The 27988-nt window shown below is 45.5% G+C and overlaps 1 protein-coding gene across 1 annotated transcript in view; it reads right to left on the bottom strand.

Annotated features, from left to right (window-relative positions):
- The window catches only part of ME3 (malic enzyme 3), a 194600-nt gene that overhangs the window by 85961 nt on the left and 80651 nt on the right, over positions 1 to 27988 (bottom strand). The window contains exons 2-3 of the mRNA XM_034759001.1: positions 9079 to 9212; positions 7031 to 7180 (exon numbers count right to left, since the gene is read on the bottom strand). Of these exons, the coding sequence (XP_034614892.1) occupies positions 7031 to 7180; positions 9079 to 9212 (284 nt within the window). The remainder of the gene's footprint in view (positions 1 to 7030; positions 7181 to 9078; positions 9213 to 27988) is intronic.

Genomic DNA, 27988 nt, shown 5'->3' with positions numbered 1-27988 from the left:
ACAGAGAAATCTCTCCTACTATACACCTCATACCCCACTTGTCCTGCCTCCTTGACTGCATCCCTTTCCACCCTGATACATATCCACCTTCCTTTCTCAGCTGGCACCTTTCCCTTAGCCTGCAAATACATTCTCTTGCATCCCCTATCCCTGATCAACCCTCGCTTGACCTCCTCAAGCTCCTCCTTTGAACCTACCTAATCAGAAACTGCTTAGGGAATTCCACTGGCCTAATTTCAAAACAACTCTGACATCTGGAGTGAAATCCTGGCCTTCTTCAAGTCAATAGGAGTTTTGCCATTGACTTCAATGGGGCTGGGATTTCACCCCTGTGTTAGGCAGTTAGTTTTGATCTCAAATATCACGGGTGCATATTCTGCCCCCGAGAGACTAGCAGGTGAGAGAGGAGGATGAAGAGAAGCAGAGAACTTTCTCCAACTGAAACAAATAGCTTCACTACATTATACACTATGTGCCGGCCATCCACTTAGGCCTGCTTGGCTTTGAGGGAGCATGTGGAAGGTTCCTGAACCTAAGACACAGCACAGACTTCCCTTAGTTAGAAAAACTCTTGAAGATATTGAGTTGCCTTGAAAAAGACCCTATGAGTTTAAATTACAATGTGGGGGAGAAAGGATGGTGACTCTTCCTTTCCCTGTCTCCCTCCTGGTTAACCCAGCTTCCTGCTTCAGGGGTCCCAGGGTGTGTCTACACAGCTCTTGGATGCATGTTAGGTAATTCACAGTATGGGAGTAGGGTTGCCAGATGTCCGTTTTTTGACCGGAACACCTGGTCAAAAACGGACCATGGCGGCTCCATTAAAAGTCCGGTCAGTGGTGCAGCAGGGGCCTTGGGCTAAGGCAGGCTTCCTACCTGCCTTGGCTCTGCGTGGCTCCCGGAAGCGGCCGCTAGATCCTTGCAACCCTGGGTGCAGGGAAGCTCCACGCATTTCCCCCGCCCGAGTGCTGAGTCTGCAGCTCCCATTGGCTGGTAACTGCAACCAATAGGAGCTGCGGGGGCAGTGCCTGTGGGCACGAGGGTAGCGTGCATAGCCTCCCTGGCTGCCCAGGCATCTAAGGGCTGCAGGGACCTGGCGGCTACTTCCTGGGAGCTGCGGTAAGTACCGCTAGGACCCTGCACCCCCTCCTGCACCCCAAACCACTCATCCCCAGCCCCAAGCCACTGCCTGTACCCCAAACCTCTCATCCTTGGCCGCACCCCAGAGCCCGCACCCCCAGCTGGAGTCCTCACCCCCTTATGAATCGCCACTGCTATCCGGAAGTTGGCTACTCCTGAACGCTGCCGGTCTGTAGCCAACCGATTTGGCATGGGGAGATCAATTGTGGGGGCCATTCTTAAGCAGTGGTGTCAAGTATCAGAGGGGTAGCCGTGTTAGTCTGGATCTGTAAAAAGCGACAAAGAGTCCTGTGGCACCTTATAGACTAACAGATATATTGAAGCATAAGCTTTCGTGGGTGAATACCCACTTCGTCAGACGTATGTGGTGGAAATTTCCAGAGGCAGGTATAAGTACGCAGGCAAGAATCAGTCTAGAGATAACGAGGTTAGTTCAATCAGGGAGGATGAGGCCCTCTTCTAGCAGTTGAGTTTAATCATAATTAAAAAAGCGATCATGATTAATCGCAGTTTTAATCGCACTGTTAAGCAATAGAATACCAATTGAAATGTATTAAATAACCAGGGTCCACAGATGCGTGGAAACATGTGTTAGTCTATAAGGTGCCACAGGACTCTTTGTCGATTCTTAAGCAGGTCTGCTATGCCTTTGATAAGGTGCTGTCTAACTGGGCCATGAAGCTGAGGTAATGCTCAGAAGATTATTGATAGCCTTGCTTGTATGGGGCATGCATGGGGTTCCTAAACTGTATAGGTGCAACTTATGAATGATGTACCTATCATTTTCTCCCCTGCTCCCTGCCCTCCATCAGGGCGCAGAATTTCTCCATGGTGCTGCAAGGACTGGTGGACCACCACAGCAAGTTTACAGACATAAATTAATGCAGAGTGGTCTGGAATGGTCCACAACGCTAGGATCTTCTGGAACTCAGTAGTATTTAAATTAATGGAGAAAGGATTGTTTGCTCCTAGAATCACTGTGGCTATTAATGGGGTGGAGGTTGGTCTGGTTATTTTGGGAGACCCAGCATATCCCCGAATGTCCTAGCTAATGAAGCCATACTCAAGCCACTTGGATAGAAGGAAGGAACATATTAACTATTGCCTCCGTAGTTGCAGAACGGTTGTGGAGTGTGCATTTGGCTGTCTGAAAGGCAGATGGCGCTGTTCATGAATTGCTTTGAAGCAGCAGAAAAATAATACACCTCTACCCTGATATAACGCTGTCCTCGGGAGCCAAAAAATCTTACCGCGTTATAGGTGAAACCGCATTATATCGAACTTGCTTTGATCCGCCGGAGTGCGCAGCCCCGCCCCCCCAGAGCGCTGTTTTACAGCGTTATATCCGAATTTGTGTTATATCGGGTCACGTTATATCGGGGTAGATGTGTATTCCAATCATTACAGTTGTGTGTTGTGTTTTGCGTAATATTTGTGAGAGCATGGGGAAAGCCTTACAGATTGGTGGGAGGCTGAAGTGTGCAGACTTGCCTGGAGGTTTGAGCAACCAGCAAGGCATCCTATAGAGAAACACAAACAGATGGGGGAATGCTAAAAGGGATGTCTGTTGTTCATATTTTGAGTCTAATGGCTGAACATGTTAGCCCATGGGGGTTGTATTGGGATACAGACACTGCGAACACTGGGGTATTGTGTGTGGGTGGTTTAAGTTTATCATTCCCTGTGTGCTTTTGCAAAACCCATGCATTATTTCAGCCTTATTTAAAGGATTTTTTGTGTTAATTGCAATGATGACTCATAATGGATGTACGGTGAATGGTTTTTAAAGTTTTAATGAAACTTCTGGAAAAATAATCTCTTTGTATTTAGAAATAGATTTAACTAACCAGTCTGCAAAATAACCAACTATACATAATCCTTTTAATGAATGCAACAGTGCAAACAGAACTCAAAGTGCAACAGTAAGAACATTCCAAATACAACATATTTTTAGGGGAGGGGCGGCACAAAGTCATCAGGCAAGCATACACCTTGCTTCTGGCTCTCTTGTCCGCATGGGTTCTGGGGTTGGGTGCCGTGGCTCAAAATTGGTTGGAGCACTGGAGGGCTGAGCTGGATAGTAATCCCCTCTACATCCCCTTTCAACTCAACTCTCCAACCTAGGGTGACCAGATATCCCAATATTATCGGGATCGTCCCGATATTAGGGACTTTGTCTTATATAAGCAACTATTACCTCACTCCTGTCCCGATTTTTCACTCTTGCTATTTGGTCACCCTAATGTGACTCCATGTAGTGAGGAGGTGTGGTCTCCGTCCCGGACAGAGAGGGAGAGAACCACGACTGCCACCTGTGGGCAGAACTGGGATACCCGCGGTCGCCCTGCCGGAAGCAGAGGGGCGGGACAGGAAGTGGAACTATAAAAGGCAGGCCCTCCAGCTCAGTTGGCGAAGAGCTGCCCGAGGAGCAGGACAACTTCCCCTCACTGCTAGAGCTTGGAGCCGACAGAGGCAGCTACAGCGCCAGAGACCCGGAGGAACTACTGGGGCTGCCAGACACCAGGAGCGCTGAGGAGCTGTTGAGGCCGCCACTTGCCATTTACCTTGCTCCCGTCAAATTTTGAGGGTCCCACTCCCAGTGATTTCAACCGAGAAGTACTGGCCTGCTGCATTGAGCCAAATACTCCGTCAATCCAACCGCTTTGCTCCACAAGTTCCTCCACAGGAACAAGCACTACCACACAATTATAATCAGATCTGAATAAGAACAACAACATAAAATGAATGTTTCTCATGTGAATCTCATCACTGTAAATAATAAAATAGGAATTTTTCTTGTTCCAAGAATGACTATTTGTAAATATGACTTGGGAAAACAACCTTTATCAAAGTCAAAACTGAAATTAGACTGCAGCTCACAGTATACCAGAAGAGAAACAGTATCCTCCGTAAAATAAGAAATCAACTGCAACCAGGGCATTATGGTTTGCCCTTTTCTGCAGAAGCCACAGGCTGGAATCCATAACAGTTCCTTGCCTAAGCTCAACAACAGAAACTCTTTGCAATGGGACACCAGTGCATGAGAGCAGATGTTCTTACCACAGTGGCAAAATAATGTAGGCTTTTAAAAATGAGTTATAGGAAGGGAATTCCTCCAACAGCAACAACTGCACAAAGTCCTGCGTGAGGAAAGACACTGCTGCTTTCCCTGAGATAACAAGAGGATTGGGAACAGAACTGAGGACAAGCCAAAGACGTGGTTTAATCTCAGTGTTTGTTGTGTAGACTTTAAATCAAACTTCTCAAAGGGGGAGGCAGTGTGTTCTAGCAGTGTGACCATAGGACTGGAGGTCAGGAGCTCCCAGTTCTAACCTTAGTTGGTGAAAAGCCAACGATGTGCTGTGAATAGTGCCAGGTTTCAGAGTAACAGCCGTGTTAGTCTGTATCCGCAAAAAGAAGAACAGGAGTACTTGTGGCACCTTAGAGACTAACAAATTTATTAGAGCATAAGCTTTCGTGGACTACAGCCCACTTCTTCGGATGCATATAGAATGGAACATATATTGAGGAGATATATATACACACATACAGAGAGCATAAACAGGTGGGAGTTGTCTTACCAACTCTGAGAGGCCAATTAATTAAGAGAAAAAAAAAACTTTTGAAGTGATAATCAAGCTAGCCCAGTGAATAGTGCAACACTCCTTGTCTCAGAGTGCTCACAGACAGAGATATCCAGGGGGAGGGGCAACTTTAGGTTCTTTTCCCTTAGGACAAGGGTTCTCAAACTTTTGTACTGGTGATCCCTTTCACATAGCAAGCCACTGAGTGCGACCCCCCCTTATACGTTAAAACACTTTTTAAAATATTTAACACTATTATAAATGTTGGAGGAAAAGCGGGGTTTGGGATGGAGGCTGACAGCTCGTGACCCCCCATGTAATAACCTCGCGACACCCCAGTTTGAGAACCCCTGCCTTAGGACCAGATTGAGGATCTGCCTGCACTACAGCAGCACATCAGCTGTAGCATCATAGTGTAGATACTTCCTACATTGATGGAAGTTTTTTTTCTCTAGATGCAGTTCATCCACCTCACTGAGAGGTGGTAGGAACAATTCTTCCGTTGACCTAGCTGCATCTATACCAGAGGTAGGATCGACCTAACTACTACACTCAGGGCATAAACTTTTCCACAGCCCTGAGCGAGGTGACTAAGTCAATCTAATTTTTAAGGGTAGACCAGGCCTGGGACTTTACGTCTTGTCATGTGTAAGGGGCAGCACACCACAGGTCCTTCTCTTGTTCCCCAGTGCTTCAGGGCAGAGGGGTGGGGATGGGGAAGCAATCTGTTAGCTAGGATGGGCAGCACAGATGACGTCACCTTCTTCACTGCACACTGGTCAGTGAGTTTGAGGGTCAGGAGGGACATTAAGTTTCCCCCCACCCATGGGTGGTGGGTGAAGCTTCCCCTTGGGGAGGTTAGCCCCCTACCCTGCCTCTTCTGACTGAGGCCCCGCCACTACCCGTCCGCCCCCGGTGGCACAAGGTTTGGTGAGGCTTAGCCTCCCCACGCCTCCATCATGCGCCGCCCATGCCCCCACCTCTGTGCAATGGAGGCAGGGGGAATAGCAATCCCATTCAACCTGCTTTCTCACACACAGAGCAGCGGGCCGGGTAATCCACTTAAGGGAGAAGGGTGGCTTTTCATTTCTGCATGGCATCATAAATACAAATGAAACCTGTCCCTAATCTATTCTTTTTCATATTTTGTGGAAATGGTCTTCAGGCCTCACTTACTCAAGGCCTTCCTCATACAGTACCTTCTGGGTATGTCAACACCGCATCCGGGAGTGAACCTCCCAGCCAGGGTCCACAGACGCGTGGTAGCGGGGCTTGTGCTTGCGCCTTACAAATAGCCCTGCAGATCTTGCTTTGATGTTGAGGCTCTCACAGGCTTCAGAGCCTGAGTGCCAGCCCATGCTGCACTGTCTGTACAGTTATTTTCAGAGCAATAGTACAAGCCCTGCTAGCACGAGTCTGCAGATCCAGGCTAGGAGAATCGCTCCCAGATGCAATATAAACATGCCCACAGTGACCTTGGGCCAGTCACATAAAGCCTGCCTCAGTTTCCCCACCCCTTATATAGGGGTCATACTCCTCACCCACCATCACTGGAGGTACAATGAGAGTGAAAATAGAAAGTGATATATTAATTATTATTATTATTATTCCACTCCTTTATTAGATGCAGATATTCTTGTAATACAAGTCTTTAGAGTAAAGCCTATGTTTTTAGCCTAGTGATGCATTTGAGGGATGGAAGAATAAGACACTTTAAAGGAATCTTCACTGTTGAACTTTCAGGAAAGCACTAAAACCCTCATAGTTAATAATTATAATTAGAGCATTAGCTAATCAAAATTATTTATTTTTTAAAACTATATTATTACAAGGAATCATGCAGAATATTTCTCCCAAAAAATGCACTTTGCTGTGCAATTCATTGCAGGGCATATGAAACAACACAGGTTCTCCGAGTCACCAACAGGTATTTAAAGCCCAAATGTTCCTCAAAGGGCCATGCTGTCAAAAGAGCTTCAGTGCTATGGAGACAGCAGAGGAGAGAAAGGAGGGCAGGGAGTGGAAGGATGTGGCTTCGGAGTGACATTTGTGGCTAAGTTACACAGACTGTACAGTACTGTTTCAGAACAAAACCACCCTCTGTTCACAGTTTACAGGAAGACAGCAGAGTTACTCCCGGCTACCCAGCTTGTCATTAAAAGCACAACAGCACAAGCTGTCTGACAAACCATCTTTTGATCAAGAATCAAATTTTATTTTTGCTGGGCCACCCACAGAAATATGGGTGCTCAATACAAAGGAACATTCACATCCAACTAAAGAAGGAAAAAAATAGTCAGTCTACTCACCGTGGCCTTCTGAAAGCTAGACCATACTGCTGACAGGCCAGGCCAACGGTGGGAGTATAAACTATGGGCATGAATCTCTCAATGTCAGAGGTCAGCACTCTGTAGAAAAGCTTCTCGTTTCTGTCTTGGAGTGTCATAAGAATAATGTATCTAAAAAACAAAAAAAGAAAAAAACCAGATACACACATCAAAGAACTTGGGTATGGACAATTCCACCAATGCCGTGCATGACTGAAGAAGCTAATGGACTCTAGATTCATAATGTCTCACTTGCTAAGAATGCAGGACACTCCCACAAGGGCCAAGTACCAGTCTTTTGATGGGCAGCCCAAGCCTGAAGTTCCAGAGGTACTCAGCTTCCATAGCTCCATTACCTTCGACAGGAGAGGTGCATGCTCAGTGCCTCTGAAAATCAGAAACTGCAGTATCCTCAGGATTTGCAACACAAACATGGCTAATGAGGAGGATCAGAAGAACTATGCTGAAGGCATGGTTATGAGGGCCAGTGCCAGAATTAATCTATATCTGATTTAAATGTATCAAATGATCTGCATGCTATACATATTTTAAGGACTACACATATACAAACTGCAATAGATTCATATTCCTAAAATTCTCCAACCTACCCCCAATAAAATTCCCGCCCATCCACCCACAGTCTTCAACACACATCAGCCTTCAAACCTTACATACCCCAATCAACCTATTCCCTTAGAAAGAGTGTGGGAAGAGATCAGTGTTAAAAATGAAGAAGGATAGTTAAATTCCACACCAAAAAAAGAAACACTAAAATAATAATAATTTAAAAAATGAGGTAATAAAAAAAAAAGTTATGTCACCTGTAACCTTAACTTTGCCCACCTGTGCATATGCATCATGACACAGTGTTAGATGATCACATATTATTTTTTGTGTGGGATGTAGGATTCGCTGATGTGCTTGAGCTATGTCAAAACATCTCTCCTATACTCTCTTCTTTCCTGAAAATGATTCCTGGGCTGAGAATGAATTTGTCAAATTTCAGCCACAAAAGTGCAAGTCTGAAAATATTCTAAGCAACTGGAAATGGCCCACTTACATGGAAACGTGCAAACTTAACCGTACTATGTGTTCAGGGCCTAATCCTGCAAAGTATAGCATGTGGGCAAACTGCTGGGCTCCTCATAGTCATCGCAGTCTGACTGCATGCTACATAATGCAAGACTGGTGCCTAAGTCTACGATAAAGATGGGCCAATGCTGCTGTAGCAGAAGTGCTAAGCCAGAGAGCAGGGTACAATTTGTCTGAATTTCTCAGTTGCCAGGCCAGCAACAGTGATGTAAAAGCAAAACACACAGGCACTGGGGAAAGGAAGCACCTAACATTTTTCCACAGTAACTCTTATGAGTAAGGATACGATTTCGTCATGAAGGTCACTGATTACGTGACTTTAACGGACCGCTGTGACCGCCTGCAGCAGTGGGGCTGGAGGAGCTGTCAGCCCTTGCCACAGTAGTGAAGCTCCAGCTGTCAGTCGCCCCCAGACAGGTCGTGAGCTTCTGTGAATTTTTGCTTATTGCCCGTGACCTGTCTGTGACTTTTACTAAAAATAACCATGACAAAATCTTAACCTTACTTATGAGCAATACTGAAAGTGATGGTGGGTTAGGAATAGGAGGAGAAGCAAATGTTTACCACTGCATAGGATTTTTAAATTTCTCTTATCTGCTGGCAGGTTCTTTTTGTTCTTCCATCAGGCATTTTACTGAACATGCTGATAGACGGATAGAGTTAAGTGAATGCACTATGTTAGTGATCATGTTCTGTGTAGTGTCATATCTACCTTGGGAGACAACTGGAGTGAACAGAGGAGACAATGAGCAGGCTAGAATAGACACAACTGGCAAACTGTTAGTTAACAGGGTATCCTTAGCTGGAAGAACAGTGATTCTGAAGAAGGGCTCTGAGCATGTAAGGCTTAAAACTGGGGATCCTCACATCTCCATGCGGATTGTAAAGACCACAATCCCAGCCAAAAATTGAAAACGGAGGAGACTTTTTCAACATACTTGTCTAGATCACTGGATTTGGTCTCGTAGCTTTTCATGACACGGAGAACTTGAACATCTTGGCTCAAGAAGCATGGAGGAAGCAGACCATGAATTCCAAGTTGTAGCCTCTCTTCAAGTGTAAAGGCCATCCCCTATGAAGGAAAGGTGAAGGCATATTTAAATAACAGAATATATCACAGTCTGCTCTTACCAGCCACAGTGACCCCTCTTCAGAATAATCTGCAGAGGAACCTGTCTTGGTAAAAAAATATCATCCAAGGAACTTGCAAAAGGTGTCCTTCTACATGAAATGCTAAATATCGACTAAACTGTAATTCTACACACATTTATTATGGCAAATAAATAGGTTAGTACAACTGAAAATAAAAAGAAGTAGACACTGATATAGAAATAAAAATAGAAACTTTAATACAGGAGGACCTGAGGTGAGCTCCTCCGCAATCGTGTGTGTCTGGCACACTCCTCTGAAGGAGCTAACATCAGACAGAGTTGAAGCTAGGACATGGGACTGGATAGACCATTTCTCTGTTCTAATAGCACCTCTGACCCCTGTTTATACAGTAGTGCACTCCAGATGGATATGCAAAAAATGCATTATAAAACAATGGAAAGAGACTAAGATCTTCTGAGAGCAGTCCAAAAAATATTTCCCAAAAAAGCATGCCTGATATTGCCCAACTAAAACAGGAAGAAAAGTGTATTTTTCTCCTTTGTACTTTTGACATTTAGTCTCCAAACCTGCAAGGCTTCTGAAATAATAGAGAATAAAATCAACCTTGGACACCAGCTCTAAGTCAGTTCTGGGCTGTACAATGAAAATATTGTGGCAAAGCAGGGAAAAGGCTCACAGCTACTACAAATGTCAAAGTTTAGCTACAATGGATGTCAAAGAAAGATAATCACAAATTCAAGCCATCTATTTCCTACAAATACAGAGGAGTGACGAGGCCAGCAGAAATGTTCAGCATTAAAGCAAGGCTTGAAAAACCCACATGCCCAAACAAAATGATCAACTTGGAGAGACTTATTAAGGTTTGGGAACAAAGCAGCTGATTTCATCCCTAGAGGGAAAGGGACAAACCTAGAAACAAAGAAATCCAGTGGCTGCTACTCCTTTAGAAGAGAACTGGGTATAGTTACTGGCATAGCTATGTCTGTTAGGAGTGTGATTTTTTTAAATCAATATAGTTATGCCGGTAAAACCCTAGGGTAGACAAAATTGTACCCATATAATGTGATTTATACCAGTATATTTTATTTTGCTTCACTGAACTAGAATATGCTATACTGATATAGGAACTTTTATACTGGAATAATTACATTTACACTAGGATTTGTTTATTTGGGGTTTTTTCATTTGTTTTGTTTTTTGCTGCTTTAACTATAGTTACAGCAGTAAAAGTTTGCAATGTAGGCAAGGCCTCAGTCACACAAGGAGGAGTCTGTGGCAAAGCTCGGAATAAAACCCAGGCTGCCAGTCCTCTGGGAGTATTGCTCCAGTAAGGTTATTAGAAGACTTAAAACAGGGATCGGCAACCTTTGGCACGCGGCCCATCAGGGAAATCCGCTGGTGGGGCGGGACGGTTTGTTTACCTGGCCATGGTTCGCTGTTCCAGGCCAATGGGGGCTGCGGGAAGCAGCAGCCAGCACATCTCTCAGCCCATGCCACTTCCCGCAGCCCCCACTGGCCTGGAACAGAGAACTGCGGCCAGTGGGAGCTGCGATTGGCCGAACCTGCGGACGAGGCAGGTAAACAAACTGTCCCAGCCCGCCAGCGGATTTCCCTGACGGGCCACATGCCAAAGTTTGCTGGCCTAATAGTAGGTCTGTGCAAAGAAACACTTGGTAAAACGGTTCTATGCACTGAGTTAATACAGCATAGAATAAACTTGGAAACAGACAATGTCCCAGGTCAAAAGCTTTGATTCACTGAGGTTTTTTGTTTTGTTTTTGAGATTCAAGAGTTGTGCCTAAAAGCCATATTGCATGGGTCATTTTTCTTGTGTTGATATCATTGGTAAGTAATGTGGCTACCTACTTCCTAAAAGAGCTAAAACCAATCAACAAGCATTCTGATCATTTTAAAAAACATATGGAAAATGAATCATTGTAGTGGATGGCTATCACTTCATGAAAAATAAAACAAAAAACAAATGGGAAAATCCAACCACTAGCAAAGCATAACAGTAAAAGGAAACTTGTTTGGGGGCGGAGGGGGGGGGTATTGCTGTAGATTCTAGCTCTAGTTAAGCCTCAGATGTTTAGATGATCATGATGGTCCTTCTGACTTAGTCTGTGAGTCTATGTTCATACCCGCTCTTATTTGAGAGGGCATTTAACGAGTAGATAGCAGCTTCTTTGCAACTGTATCCCATTCCCCATTTTCCAAGACGGGGAAAGGAAGATACAAAATGTCAGTTACAGCAAAACTACAGGGCCTGATCCTACTACTACTAAAGTCAATGGAACACTCCTACTGCCTTTAACAGGAGCTGGATCAGGCTGTTGGAGTCTGATCTTATAGGGAGCCAAGTGTTATGTTGAGGGCATGCAGAGACGTTAGATAAAAACATAAAAATGCTCTTGCTGGAAGTTTTCCATGGAACATAACTTTATTTTTTAGACTCCAGAATGATAACACACAAGAACCTCAAAACAGAAAGAGACAAAGCAGGCTGCTCCCCCAAAACAGAGAGGCACGTCACCCCTCTTTACTCTAGGCTGTCTGCCTGCTTAGCAGACTCTGATTGCACACCTCCTTTCAGAGCCCCTGACTGCAAACAGGACCAAGAAACCCCAGAGAATTTAAAGTAATGAATCACAATTTTAACAGTTTTCAATACACCCCACTGAGCACCCACAATACCCATTAAAAGTCAAAGCCAGATGTAGGTGCTCAGGACCTCTCCAGATCAAGGCCTTAATTTGCATTGTCGCTCAAAAGCTCTGTATCCTACAATGCAACTAATTCCCACAGTACCTAGCAGTCCAGGGGCTGGTTGGGTGGCAGGACCAGTGATTCTGTTACAGGGAGCCATGGGCCAGTGCTTAGGAAACATGGCACAGAATGGCAATTTCCCTGTCTGATGAGAGCAATGTGATTGGCAATGAACATGGGTGAAATTAATTTACCTTCCCAATCCAATGGGGACAGAATTCATCCTGTAAACCACAAGCAGGTCTGTAGCGATACTGTTCCAGTCTATGGGCTGCAAGAGTGGCCAAAACTACTTTGCAACCACTATTTGGTCAAGCTTATGGGAAAGCCTTGCTGAATGTAATGAACTAAAAACAACTGGGTTCTACATAGACATTTAATAGGGTTCTATAGATGCTCTTTAAAATCTGTAGAGAATAACATCCTTTCCATAGGTATTTGGACCTATAAAATTCTATAGCAGGGCTATACTTAGATTGTAAACTCTTTGGGGCAGGGACTGTCCTTTTGGTCCATTTGTACAGCACCTAGCACAATGGGTCCTGGTCCATGACTGGAGTACCTAGGTGTTAGTATATACATGCAATAATTAAATAATAATAATAAATCTCTATTCAATTCAAATAATAAATTCAACGTTTATTGTTTTCTGCTATGGTCAATAGCATTTTCCATAAGGGGCCCGCTCCTCTGACCCCCTCTGCACCAGCCAACTAAAGGTGGGTGCAGAGTACCACTCTATCATGCATGGGATAGAGGAGGGATGGCGACCACACCTTGCACAGCTCCCGTCACTCCTCAGTCCTTTCCCTGCAGAGCTCTATGGCAAAGCTTTAGTGGCACGGAGGGGCTTGCACAAGCCCTCCCTTGCCCTACAGGAATTGTATTTTTAAAATATATATTGCATGAGTGGTGCGTGAGCCCCCCCCCTTCAGGGAGGCTAGCCCCGCGGCCCCGCCCCTTCTACCTGAGCCCCCGCCCTTACTGCCCCCCCATCCGCTGGAGGTTGGAGGAGCCCCGGTTGAACTGTCCAGGGCCACCGGCCGCCCCCAGCGTTGGGCCGCCTGCAGCGCAGCCACAGCACAGGGCCGCCGACCGCCCCCAGCACCAGGTTGCCAGCCGCCCCCAGTGTGGGCCCCAGCACTGGGCCACTGGCCTCCAGCGGCAGCTGAGCTCCCATCAGCTTGGGGGAAAGGGCGGAGCATGGGCAGGGCTTGGACTTAGGGGAGGTTTAGCCTCACCTGGCATATTATACCTGCTGCCCATGATATATTATTTGTATAACATGGATTGAAGGAGCATGAAGGACATGGGGATGGGTGCCCTCTGTCTTCTTATATCTTGTGGAGTATTGCCATTTTGATTTTTTAGTAAAAAACTAAAAAAAAAAAAAAAAAAGACAGTACTTGTTGCTTCTGGATTTTCAGGCGGCTTCACTCAGCATGTTTTGAGATCTCCTCTGAAACCCCAGAAGGATTTCCCATTACACATTCCCACTGATTATTGTTGTGCAAACCTTTTGTTGACCATGATTTACAAATTTCCTTTTAACAGTTTCTCTCTCTGGGTTCAAATCCCACGCTCCTGGTCATCCCTGCTTTACAAACTGGTGCAATGGTTGTTGGTTTCTAATCCAGTTGGACGGTAGTCCTTCCTCTCCCACGGAAACTAGGAACTTTCAAAAATGATCATTTAGCAGCTCAACTTTTCCTTTGCTTTGTAAAGACCTTTAGTACAAATATCGGAGTCTGGGGATTTAACTAGAGAAAGGTCCACTGATCTAATTATGGCATCAAGTGTATTAACTGCCATTGGGGCTGTAATGATATTTATTGCTTTGTCCAAGTTTGATTTATTTGGTTGGGCTACAACCACAGGACCAAATACTGCTCTTGTTTACACCAGTTTCACAGCCGTGCAACTCCAAAGACTTCAGTGCAGTTACTCCTCATTCATGTTGAGTAAATGAGCACAGAATTGGGCCTATAAATTAAAAGAAGGTCCCTGTCCCAAAGTGCTTGCAGGCTAAGGGCTCATCCTGCAAACTCAACACAATTAGCATTTCCGTGATCAGGACATCCCTAACATTAGATGCGAAACAATGAAAGAGTGACAAACAGTCAGGGGCACAAAGGGCGAAGTACTGATAGTCCATGACATTATTGGAAAGTTTGTTTATTTCACATTTTCTTCCACGTGTTAATTCAGAACCAAAGTGTTTACAAGGTTTTATTTATTGAACCATATGAACAATTTTGTTGTAAAGATCCCAAATCCTCACATTAGCCCTGCAGACCCCAGTGATGGGGTTATGCATGACACTTAGCAGAGAGCTCATTACTATTTCCCATGGGTTGCCAGGCCCCAGGGCACCAATTTTTCCTCACAAAAAACAAACAGATCCATATGTTAGAAATTATAAGAGTTTTGACTCCCTTTAATATCCAGGCAAACAGATTTTCAAAACAGGTCTTGGCAAAACTCCATAAAGAAATAATTACTAGTCCGACTGAATGCTTTTGTAAGGGATCTTCCAACTATACATATATTTAAAAATACCCTTACTAGTGTATTAGAAGGGGATATTGAGATGTTTTGATAGATAGTTTTTCCAAGGTGACTGTCAGGTAATAAATTATCGTAATTGGTTCTTAGAAAGCTCAAATGTTGGCCTGATTCATTTCCTGTTTCTTCTGAAAAAAGCCCCCAGCATTACCATAGACCTGAGAAATAAAAACAACACTTATAGAGGCTGATCCAATAACTATTCAAGTCCATGGAAACACTTTCATCGGTTTCATTAGTATTAATTCAGGTCCATAGTTGTTTTTCCATAGGAGATTCTCAGAGGGCTTTATAAACACCAGTTCAGTAAGAACCCTCTATACCCCAGTGAGATAGAGAAGTAATACTGTACCCATTGTACAGAATGAGTAAGCTGAGCCTCACGGGCACTCTGGGGTAGAACCTGGAAGATGACAGAAGAGACCTGACACATTATTATTTGTATTACAGTAACAAAGAGGCCCCAATCAGGATTGGAGCCCCATTGGGCTGGACGCTGTGTATACAGAATAAGAGACAATCCCAGCCCTAAAGAGCTTAACATCCCAATACACCCACTTGCTGCATCCTGTCATAGAACAATCAGAAGGAAAAGGTAGGCGAGGGTAAGGCAAGCAGTAATGAGACTGTCAGCTTACATATACCAGCTATGTGCACAGCTAGATCTCAGGGAAATATTCTCCACATAAGACCTCTGCATCCTGCATTGGGAAATCTCTCAATTCAGAAAGAAAGAAAAAACCTGACCCCAAATATATTGAAACATGAACTGGTGGCTTTCTGGTTCCTAGGCTCACCAAAGCCTCTGGCGGAACAGTTCCAAGCTCAGCCAGTAAGGGGCTCTGTTACACACATTATTACACTACCCCTAACCTTCTGTGGAGTTAGTTTGTGGATAACTAACTTCCTCTAGTAGTGAAATACCACAACATCTCCAGTTTCATTTGCTAGGATCAAAGCTATAATGTTTGAGATCTTCTAGAGCATACGTTGATCACCAGCTGAGTGAGGGAGGCGGGCGATGGAGCTCCCCCTGACCCTATGGTATAGTACTTCATAAGCAGATACATTATGCTATGCATAGAATAATAGAATCACAGAAATGTAGTGCTGGGAGAGACCTTGAGAAGTCATGTAGTCCAGAAACTGTGCTGAGGCTGGACCAAGAAAGACCATTCCTGACACGTGTTTGTACAACTTGGTCTTAAAAACCTCCAATGATGGGGATTCCACAACCTTTCTTGGAAGCCTATTCCAGTGCTTAACTACGCATCATGTCTTCCTTTGAAACAGCAGGCAACAACCATTGTAAGAGCTCCTCTAACTAGATGGAACATTTCTCAATTACAGTACAGCAGTCCTTATGATCTTATAAAGTCATGCTGATCCCAAGTACAGTACACACTCCCCCTGGACAAGAAGAATTCTACTTATTGAGGAATGCAAATATAAAATATAAGTATGAAAAACAGCCCCCCATGTTCAGGTCAAACAATCAAACCTGTATCAGCACAAAGATCAAGGCAACATCAAGATTTAAATTTGATCCTGAAATTTTGAATGGAAAGAGTAGAGTTTAAAAAGTCATTATTTGAGCTTGTCTGGTAAATGCCTCTGTTATGCAGACAGCAGATCATACTTGCATGTTATAGGGATTCCGAACTATTGAGAGTAATAACTTCATTTAGAGATCCTAGACACAACTGGAAAGCTAGCTAGCTAGTTAGCTAGATAGATGAGTGATCTAATTACTGTTAGCACAGGATCAGCACTTTAGTTTTTGGAGGACAAAAGTCTTCATGCTTACAGCACACAACTAATTCACTACAACAGTCATTCTGCCCCTTCTAGGCTTGCCCCTGTTTGAAGCATTTTGAGTTTGCTGTAGTGGTGGCCAGTTGTAGTCCTATGCACTTGGAGAGCATAGATGGAGTCTACTGTAGGTCACTGCTCATGCCATGGTGCCACAGACTAGCTTTATTAATTACTTGTATCACTGAGGGGCTTGGGACCCCCAATCCTGGACCAGGATCCCACGGTGCTGCGCACTGTACAAACAGAACAAAAAGGCAGCCTTGCGATACAAGCAGGGATGGGGTGTGTGTGAAATCCTAGCCCCACTGAAGTCAATGATAGTTTTGCTGCTGATTTTAATGGGATCAGGATTTCCCTTACCGTGATCATTCCCACATCAGGAATAACTACAACTGCAAAGGACCCCAAATTCAAGGGAAAGTATGGACATGGGGAGACTCCCTTTTCTAACAACATCTCAGTACACTGTAGTGCTCTCTATTCACTGCTGTGAGATCTTGTGCAAGACACAGTCTCTGTCCCTCACTTTCCACAGCTGTAAAATGGGGTCATACTTGCATCCTTCACAGCCCACTAAGGGACATCATTAGTATATACACCTCTACCTCGATATAACGCTGTCCTCGGGAGCCAAAAAATCTTACCACGTTATAGGTGAAACCACGTTATATTGAACTTGTTATAGCCGCTGGAGTGCGCAGCCTCCACCCCCCGGAGCACTGTTTTACTACGTTATATCAGAATTTGTGTTATATCAGGTCACGTTATATCGGGGTAGAGGTGTATAAAGCACTTTGACATCCTCAGAAAAGAGGTGCCACAGAAATGGGAAGCATTAAGTCTCTAGACCCTGCCTGTCCCGTCTTATCTTAAATGTGAAATTTCCTCACATCTTTTAAGTAAAACTAATACACTAATGAAAGTAACCCTAAATACTGTTTTCTCTATGTTATTTAACCACCAACACTCTAAGATGTAGTCAAAAGTGCAAATAGCTATAGATCTCCCCCCATAGATGCCCCCTGATCACCACCCTGTTTGACTAATTCACAGAGCCTGTATTGTTCCCTGCCCCCTCCAGTAGTTTATCTACATCACGAGCTCTTTGGCCAGGGCCGGCTCTAGCATTTTTGCCACCCCAAGCAGCAAACAAAAAAAAAAAGCTGCGATCAGCGGCAGCTCTACCACCGCTTCATTTTACAGCAGCAATTCGGTGGCAGGTCCTTCGCTCCTAGAGGGAATGACAGTCCCGCCGCCGAATTGCCGCCGAAGGGCCGGATGTGCCGCCCCCCTCTTCATTGGCCGCCCCAGGCACCTGCTTGCTAGGCTGGTGCCTGGAGCCGGCCCTGTCTTTGGCCTACGTTCTGTCCAAAATGCCCAGCTAAACACTAGGGCTCTAGAAATAAGGATCACAAAGTGCATGTGGAGAATCATCTATGACTGTGCAAATCTGCACTGTAACCAATTAATTAAGAGACACGCAGCAGTGTGCAGTCCCATGGCCCTTAGTGGTATGAGAGGGGCATTTAACATTCCACTCCTTCTATGGCACAAGAACGCTCTGCTCATTGTCAGCATCATAGAACATCGGGTTAGAAGGGACCTCAGGAGGCCATTTAGTCCAACCCCCTGCTCAAAGCAGGGCCAACCCCCAGACAGATTTTTACCTCAGTTCCCTAAATGGCCCCCTCAAGGATTGAGCTCACAACCCTTGGTTTAGTAGGCCAATGCCCAATGCTCAACCACTGAGCTATCCCTCCCCCCATTTAAAACACTGCTTCTCAACTGGGGGTCTGTGGCTCCCTGGGGGGGGGTAGGGGGTCCATGGGGTCCCCACAGCTGAAGTCTAGAGCCCCAACGTCCCCCTCCAGGCAACAGCCGCAGAGCTGGAGCCCCGAGCCCAGTTGCTGTGGTGAGGCTGCAGCTGGGAGCTGCGGGGTTGCAACCCTGAGCCACATACTAAATCCTCGAGTGCCACAGCAGGGCAGCTGCGGGGAGCCACGGGCTGAAGCCCTGAGCCCTGGTGCCGCGGCGGGGCTGAAGCACTCAAACCCTGGTTCTGCGGTGGGGCAACTGCGGGGAATCATGGGCTGAAGCCCCGAGCCCCAATGCCACTGCTGGACTGAAGCCGGGAGCTACAGGCTGAAGCTCTGAGCCCCGGTGCTGCCGTGGGGCTGAAGCCGCAGTGCCGCAGGCTGAAGCTGGGAGCTGAGGCTGAAACTCATTGGCTGCGTGCCCCCGCAGGGCTAAAGCTGCGAGCCAGAGCTGAATCTCTGAGACCCAGTGACAGTGCTGAAGCTAGCTGGGGGCTGAAACCCTGTGCCCTGTGGCTGAAACCCCACCCCCCCAGCGGGGCTGAAGCACAAGCCCTGGCTTCCTGTGTGGAAGGTGGAGACTCAGACTTCCGGGTCAGCCCCTGGGGTGGGAGTCACCCAGCCTGCAGGTCAGCCTTAAGGACTTCTGGCCCAGCTCTGGCTCTGCCTCCAGAGACTTTGCCTGCAAGGACTCACTCCTTGGTTTCTGCCCGTGGCCCAGTGAGTCTGATGCCAGTTTTGCAAGTTAGCTAGCTCCCTTTTCTGGTCATAAAGGAGCTATTTCAACTGTAGCGGGACAAGTTCCACAGCACAGGGAAAACATTTGTAAGTGCAAACAATAAATATCAGATATGGATAAATTTTTAATGTGACCATCAGCTTTCAAAACAACAAAACCTCAGAGCGATGATAGCAAACTTCCTTCAGTAAGTTCAACCACTATAATGGTTGAAGAACATCAAGAAGGTGATGTGAGTAAGAAACATAAAGCTGCTATTAACCTTGCAAAATTTAGGTAATACGAAGACAGCTATTTGAATTTCGGTTTTATTTGTTCTGGAATTGGAGATATACCTCAGCCACAATGTGTAATTTGTGCACAAGTGTTGTCCAATGAATGTCTGAAACCGTCCAAATTACAGAGGTATTTAATTACAAAACATGACATCTATAAGGATAAGCACCATTCATTTTTTGAGCGAAAGGCCAAGGAACTGCTTGGTACTAAAGCAGTAATGAAATTCACAGCTATTGCAGATAAAAAGCTTTTAAGGTCATACTACATAGTGGTGCAGAAAATTGCTTAAACAAAAAAATCACATACGCTTGCTGAGATTTTGATAATGCCATGTGCTATTGAAATAAATAAGGAAGTATTTGGAGAGGAGAAGGCCAAGGTACTGACAAAAATACCGACATCAAATGACTCTGTCAGACGACGGATCATTTCTATGTCAGAAGACACAGCTTCTCAGTGTATTGATCAGCTGCATGACAATGATTTTGCTGTACAACTAGCTAAATCCACAGACATTTCAAAAATGTCCCATTTACTTGCCTATGCTTCTATGTGTAGAATAAGAAAATAAAGGAAGACTTTTTGTTTTGCAAAGAGCTCAAGACAACAACAAAGTCAGATGACATTTTCAAACTGTTAGCTGATTTTTATAATTTCAGCAGAAATCAGCTGGACTAATTGCATTGGGGTCTGCACTGATGGAGCTGCAGCAATGACCCGAAAGCATTCTGGTGTTGTGCAAAAAATAAAAGCCGTTGCACCTCACACTATTTGGACACACTGCTTTTTACAGCGAGAAGCACTTGGTGCAAAAGATATTGAACCAGGTCTTCACAGTGTTCTGAACACAGCGGTAACCCCTGTTAATTTTATTAAATCCCGAGCAACAAACTCCAGGTGTTTTGCTGCACTTTGTGAGGAAGTGGGTGCAGAGCACCATTCCTTGCTCATGCATGCAGAGGTGAGATGGCTGTCTCAAGGCTGAATGCTTGCCTGTATATTTAATTTCAAGAAAGAGTTATGTACTTTCTTAGTCGATAAGAAAACTGAATTTGCCAAAGTGCTGAAAGATGATGTGTGGCTGGCAAAACTGGATTACCTCACAGACATATTCAGTGAAATGAATAAATCGAATAAAACTATGCAAGGTGGGAAACACTAATTGTATTGCCCAGCATGAAAGAATTGAGGCATTCAAAAGAAAACTACAACTCTGGAAAGTTCGTGTCTGTGGGGGCACTGCTGATATGGTTGAGCTCTTACATTCTTTCATTCAGAAATTAAACATTGACTTTGACGTCATTAAACCTCAGCTAGCAGCGCATCTGTCTGGTCTGCTTAACAAATATAATGCTTATTTTCCCAAACTCACACCAGAACAAGCTGCTACACATGTGTGCACTACAAACACCTTTAGTGAGAACACTGAAGCTAAACTTCCATCTGCTGTTCCATCAAAATTGTTAGAAGAGCTCATTGACATTTCGTCAGACAGTTTCCCTCAGAACCAGGTTCAAAGAAATGCCCCTAGAGACATTTTGGTGTGAGTGTTCCGAAGCATACATCACAGCATCTTCTGCAGCGTTGAAAGTTTTGATCCCCTTTAGTACCACCTACTTAGGCGGAGCTGGATTTTCAGCCATGACATCAATGAAAACAAAGTACCGAACCAGGATGAACACTGATCATGACATCGTGTGTGCTCGTCAAAGATATGCCCAGGTCTTGACAGAATTGTTGATCAGCACCAACAACAAGTTTCAGGCTGAGTAAATAAAAAAATAATATTTCAGTTTGTTTTTGTGCCTATATTATCCTTTTATGTATATTTTATGTGTGTGTGTGTGTGTGTTTAACTGTATAACAATTCATTTAATACAGCTTTTAATCTATGGGATATGCAGAAAAAACGTTGTGGCACAGGTGGGCCTTGGAGTTTTTGTAGCATTGTCAGGGGGAGCCTCAGAAAGAAAAAGGTTGAGAACCCCTGATTTAGAGCCTCCTTCTGCTCCCACTAGTCAATGGGACATTTACCTGAGCAGGATTAAGCCTTTAGTTTCTTCTACCCTTTGGCACTGGGACTAATTCCTGCCTCCATCTTCCCTTTAGAACAGTGGTCACCAACTGGTTGATCGTGATCTCCGGCTGCTAGAAGTCCAGCGGTGCAGTGGGGCTACCACTAAGACAGGCTCCCTGCCTGCCCTGGCCCCACACTTCTCCCAGAAGCGGCCAGTGCACCCCCGCAACCCCGGGGGAGGAGGAGGCAGGGATTTCTGTGCGCTGCCTGCAAGCACCGTCCCCGCAGGGCCCATTGACCATAGTTCCCTGTTCCCTGCCAATGGGACCTGTGGGGGCGGTGCCGGCAGAGTGGGGCAGCGTGCAGAACCACGTGCCTCCTCAGCATCCCGTACCCCTTCCTGCACCCTGACCCCCTCCCAGAGTCAGCACCCCATACCCTCTCCTTTACCCAAAGACTCTGCCCCACCCTGGAGCCCCCTCCTACACCCAAACTCCCTCCCAGAGCCCGCACCCCCTCCTGCACCCCAACACTCTGCCCCATACTGGAGTCCCCTCCTGCATCCAAACCCACTCCCAGAGCTTGCATCCCTCACCCTTCTTGCACCCCAATCCCTTGTCTCAGGTTCAGCCTAGAGCCCCCTCCCATACTGCGAACCCCTTGCCCCCAGCCCAGAGCCTGCACCTCCCCCAAACCCCACAGCCCCCTGTCTCAGCCTGGTGAAAGTCATTGTGGGTGGGGGAGAGCAAGCAACAGAGAGAGGGGGGTGATGGAATTAGTGAGGCAGAGCTTCAGGGAAGGGGCGGGGCCTTGGGGAAGGAGTGGGGTAGATCCTGGGTTGCCCCTAAATTCAAAAAGAGATCTTGGGTGTAAAAAGGTTGGCGATCGCTGCTTTAGAACAAGCTGTGAGAGAGAGGAGCCCTTTGTGCTGTTCTGATTTGGCAGCTGTCCCCGAGCATCTGAACTTCTCTCTTTTCAGCTAGAGGACATTTTTCTTTCTCTTCCCCAGCCTCCTATAAGACTGCACCATGGTTGTCTTCAGCCTGCTGCAATTTGCTTTTCTTTCAAGGCATCAAATGCCCTGCGCCTCTTTTTTTTTTTACTGAAGAGTGATACATGAATAAATAAAGAGAGAAACTATATATGTTACTCCAAGATCATCTTTAGTTCTGGAAGGGCGCTAGGCTGGGAAGCAAATCTGCTTCTCAGTTTTAACTTGTGTGTATCTCGCTCTCTCTCTGTTGCTCACTCACAAACACTTCCTTCCCAGCCTAGCACCCTTCCAACATTAATGGCCGTCTTTGTCCTGACTCCTGGGGGTGTTATTTTACCAACACATGTTTTGTTCAAATGCTGGACTCAATCCAGACACCTCTATTGACGTCATAAAGGAAAAGAAGCTAGCTTTCTGTGACTGCCCTCTGACCCGAACCATCTCATTCTAGACTTTGGCCTGATATTTTAGTATAGTCCATTTTGATTTCATCCAAAGAAGAGCCAGGATGTCTAAGTACCAATAAAGGTTTCACTTGACCTTTGACTTTTGTAACCCTCATGATCCTTGTATGCCCTCTTCCTGCACCTTGTGTTAATTATCAGCCTTTGCTGTGTTCATTCTAATTACATTGTGTCTAAATTTTATCATATATATATATATAGTATTAGCCAGATGGTCAGGGATGGTGTCCCTAGCCTCTGTTTGCCAGAAGCTGGGAATAGGCGACGGGATAGATCACTTGATGATTTCCTGTTCTGTTCATTCCCACTGGGGCACCTGGTACTGACCACTGTCGGCAGACAGGATACTGGGCTAGAGGGACCTTTGGTCTGACCCAGTATGGCCATTCTTATGTTCTTATTATCCAGCATGATGGGGCCCCCATACAGAATGGGGCCTCTGAGCACTATTGTTATATAAATATTAAACAATGTCTCACACTTCTATTGCACTTTCCTTGCAAGGAGCTCTGAGCATTCCGCAGACATTACTGAGTCCCAATGCCTTCTAATCTTCATGCCTCTCATCATCCACTACACCCATTTCTGCACCCTTTCTATCTCTGCTCTGTCATTTTCCCAGAAGGTCTGATCAGAACTGTACACAGTATTCCAGGTGAGGCCATACCATAAATAGCTTTATAACATTTTTATTATTATTGGATTTGGTAAAATATTCTTTTTTCAAAAAGTGCCCAGAGCACTAGAGAGGTACCTACCACTATAAATCAAATAAATAAATGAAAATAAAGTCTCTGAGATCATGCAATGAAAAGGGCTAAAAATCTAAGCTATGCATCTCCTCCTCCTCCAATTGTTTTTGATCAAGGACACCAATATAAAACAAAGACTAAGTTCTTCCAAGAACAAGATGGGAAGAAAATGTCTTGCATTGTTCAGTGATGAAACCGACAATAAAAATGCTTTCATGCTGCCAGTTGTCTGATAAACATTTCTATGAAACAAGAATTGTGGCAGAGATTTTATAGAATGTGTGTGTCAGTTTGCTTTACCATATGTCGATCAAAACAGCTATTGTTATTAGAAAGCCGTAAATCACCCTTCTGGTAAAGCTTCAAATGGGTTTAATAAAAAGTTTCAATTTTTGATTCCCCTAATATATGGAGATATACCTTTCTCATAGAACTGGAAGGGACCCTGAAAGGTCATTGAGTCCAGCCCCCTGCCCTCACTAGCAGGACCAAGTACTGATTTTGCCCCAGACCCCTAAGTGCCCCCCTTAAGGATTGAACTCACAAGCCTGGGTTTAGGGGGGTCAATGCTCAAACCACTGAGCTATCTCTCCCCCCTGAGATTGGGGATTGGCAACCTTTGGCACGCGGCTCACCAGGGTAAGCAGCCTGGTGGGCCAGGCGGCTTTGTTTACCTGCCACAGGTTTGGCCCATCGCGGCTCCCACTGGCCGCGGTTTGCTGTCCCAGGCCAGTGGGGGCTGCGGGAAGCGGCGCAGGACGAGGGATGTGCTGACTGCGGCTTCCTTGCCCTAGATGCTATCACCTAAATGTAACGATATTGTTCTTGGCACAACTGCTGGCTGTCCAGCACAGCACAGCCATTGCTACAGCCTCTGCCTGCTAAGAGGAAGACTGGCTGAGGCCAACAAAGCAGTTTCCTTCCTCTGGCAATACAACTAGTCACTTTGATTATATCGCAGAGTAAGTCAAGTGATTCAGAGGTGAACCGTGACTATAGCAGGGGAAAACAAAGAGTGTTTATTCAAGGAATCTAGACTAATGTTAAAAATCTTTAATATGACGATCCTGAAAGGGAAATGGCAGAAGCAGCGGCACAGGAGCCAGCAAACAGAGCTAAAAACAGGGGAGTGGAGCGGGAGTTCGGGGGAAAGTGTGTGGCTTTTGGTGTGGGTGGGGGCCTGGAAGGATGGGATAGTGGCCAGGTTCCTGCCGGGGCCTTTTATAGGTGTGACGGGTTGGATCACAGAAACCCCCTTGGGAGCTGCCACCCGATGTGCAAAGACTACCCCTGCTCCTGTTTTCCCTGCCAGCTCAGGACTCCAGCACCCTGTCTTGCTGAGCCAGACACTCCCGTCTGCTCCATCACAGACCCAGGGTCTGAATCACTTGTCCCAAAGCTGCAAGTTTACCTGAAAACAGCTCACAGTAGTGTGCTTGTCTTTAGCACTCAGATGCCCAACTCCCAATGGGGTCTAAACCCAAATAAATCCGTTTTACCCTGCATAAAGCTTATGCAGGGCAAACTCATAAATTGTTCGCCCTCTATAACACTGATAGAGAGATATGCACAGTTGTTTGCTCCCTCAGGTATTAATACATACTCCAAGTAAATTACTAAATAAAAAGTGATTTTATTAAATACAGACAGTAGGATTTAAGTGGTTCAAAGTAGTAACAGACAGAACAAAGTAAGTCACCAAGCAAAATAAAATAAAATGCGCAAATCTATGCCTAATCAAACTGAATACAGATAATCTCACCCTCAGAGATGCTTCAGTAAGTTTTTTCTCAGACTGGACTTCTTCCAGGCCTGGGCACAATTCTTTCCCCTGGTACAGCTCTTGTTGCAGCTCAGGTGGTAGCTAGGGGATTCTTCATGATGGCTCCTCTCTCTCTCTGTTCTCTTTCCCCCTTTATATATCTTTTGCATAAGGCGGGAACTCTTTGTCTCTCTGGGTTTCCACACCCCCCCTCACTGGAAAAGCACCAGGTTAAAGATGGATTCCAGTTCAGGTGACATGATCACATGTCACTGCAAGACTTCATTACTCACTTGCCAGCATACACATATACAGGAAGACTCACAGGTAAATACAGCCATCTGCAGACAATGGGAGTCATCAAGATTCCAAACCATCATTAATGGTCCACACTTTACACAATTACAATAGGCCCTCAGAGTTACATTTTATATTTCTAGTTTTAGATACAAGAGTGGTACATTTATACAAATCAGATGATCATACTCAGTAGATTATAAGCTTTGTAATGATACCTTACAAGAGACCTTTTGCATGAAGCATATCCCAGTTACGTTACATTCACTTATTACCGTATTTTCTCTAAAACTATCTCAGTTACATTATATTGACTTATTATCAAGTTTTTATAAAACCATATAGACTGCACAACGTCACAATAGGCACCTCCTGCTGTACTGGGCCGACCGTTGATGTCACCCTGGCCCAGCCCACCAATCAGCAGGTGCCACTGCAAATGCTGCAAGATCCCTGCAGCATCAGCACCAGCACATCCCTCGCCCGGCCCCGCCTCTCCCCACCCGGTGCCCAGCCACAATGCAATAGCTGCCGTGCACCAGATACAGGCAGGCAGGGACCCCCCAGATACAGCTGTGTGGGAGGGCTGGCTCAGAGTCAGCAGGGCTGTCTCTGTGCCTGCTGGCAAGGAACCCTCCATGAGGATATTCCCTGGGCAGTGGGGCCAGACAGCTGCTTTCTGAGGGGTGGCATTTTTTGTTCTGCCCTGGGGCCTGGAATTGCTGTCAGTGGGCCTATCTGGGGGATGTACATTATCCTGGAGCGAGTAGCTGAAAAGTGCTTCGTTTATATGAAGTGCCGCTTGACAGATCTGATGGAAGGGAAGATCCAAGGTCTGGAGATGCAGGTAGAAACTGTGGTTGAGTTTTGAGGGGGATTTGAATGGATAATGGCGGGAAGGCAAGAGGAGGCTGAAGGGAAAACTCAAGACTTGCAGATGCAAGTTGAACTGGAGAACTGCGAAGATAGACTGCTGGATGAGGAAAGTGGCCAGTGGAAATATGTGACTAAGAGACCCAGGCAGAGGAAAAGACTGCTAGTGAAGGAGAAATAGAGATGAAGAACTGGTTTGCTGAATCGGAGAAGCAGCCAGTAACAGAAGGTCGGAGAGCAAGGAAGAAGAGAAAAGCAGCTAGCCCTACAAGAAGAGGGGAAGAGTCAATGAAGATAGCCAGAATTTGGAGCCCCAGGAGGATACAGGATGACTTGCAGAAGACTGCAAATGAGAACAAAAGGCAAGAAGACTTCCAGCCAGAAAGAATAAAAGGAGGAAGGCTGGAGAATTGCACCAACACCAGGAAGAGGCAGGTCTACATGACTGGGGAGTCTCTACTAAGAACAGACAGGTCTGTCACCAGAGCTGATCCCAGGCACAGAAGGGTGTGCTGTGCACCAGGAGTTGAGATATGGGCTGTGGACCTGAGGCTGAAAGGATCCAAATGGGAGCAGGAAAGAATCCACTGATTGTCCTTCATGTGGGAACAAATGATACTGCTGGATTCTTGCTGGAACATATCCAGGGAGACTATGCCAGACTGAGGAAGATGCTTAAAGAAATGGAGGCTCAGGTGATCTTCAGTGGGATTTACCTGTCCCTAGAGGAGGAGAGTGAAGGCAAGACAAGATTATGATGATCAACAGATGGCTCAGGCAATGGTGCTATAAGGAGGGCTTTGGGATGTTCGACCACTAAGAGGCATTCAGCGGACAGAGGATTGTTCTCCTGGGATGGACTCCACTGAGTCACCAGGGAAATAGATTTTTGGGATGGAGGTTGACACAACTGATTAAAAGAACTTTAAACTAGGAATTCAGGGTAGACGGTTGGGAGATGCTCATGTAATCGCCAAACCTGATTCTAATATTGAGTGGGTGAAAAATCAAGAGGATACAGCAGAACAGAGGGTAGGAGAATGGATATCAAGAGGAACGATAGTGTCATTGGTATTGGCACTAACAGTCAGGTAGGAGATACTGGCAGTAGAATGACTGGACCTAATCAGCTGAGGAATCTGGGCGAAGTGAAGCAGAAACAACTAAGATGTCTGTACACCAATGAGAGGAGCCCGACTAGCAAACTGGAGGAACTAGAAGTACTGGTGCAGGATGAGAAACCAGATATTATAGGGATAACAGAATGATAGTCATGACTGGAGTACAGGTATTCAAGGGTATGTGCTGTTCAGGAAAGACAGAAGAAAAGGTAAAGGTGGTGGAGTAGCATTGTATATTAATGACAAGGTAAACTGTAAAGAAATTAGAAGTGATGGAATAGATGAAACAGTATCTGTTTAGGTCAAAATCACTTTGGGGAAGAAAGCTAACAGAGTCTCTACTGGGATAGTGCTTGGGGTCTGTTATAGCCTCCCAGGATCCGATCTGGATATGGATACAGACACTTTTTATATTTTAATTAAACACATTCTCCTGGGAATTGTGTGATTATAGGAGACATTAATAGGAGGGGCAAG

This window comes from Trachemys scripta, chromosome 1 (genome assembly GCF_013100865.1).
Source record: "Trachemys scripta elegans isolate TJP31775 chromosome 1, CAS_Tse_1.0, whole genome shotgun sequence".
In the NCBI taxonomy this organism is placed as follows: Eukaryota; Metazoa; Chordata; order Testudines; family Emydidae; genus Trachemys; species Trachemys scripta.
Note: the sequence above shows the minus strand (reverse complement) of the source record. Positions and strands in the feature narration are given on the sequence as shown.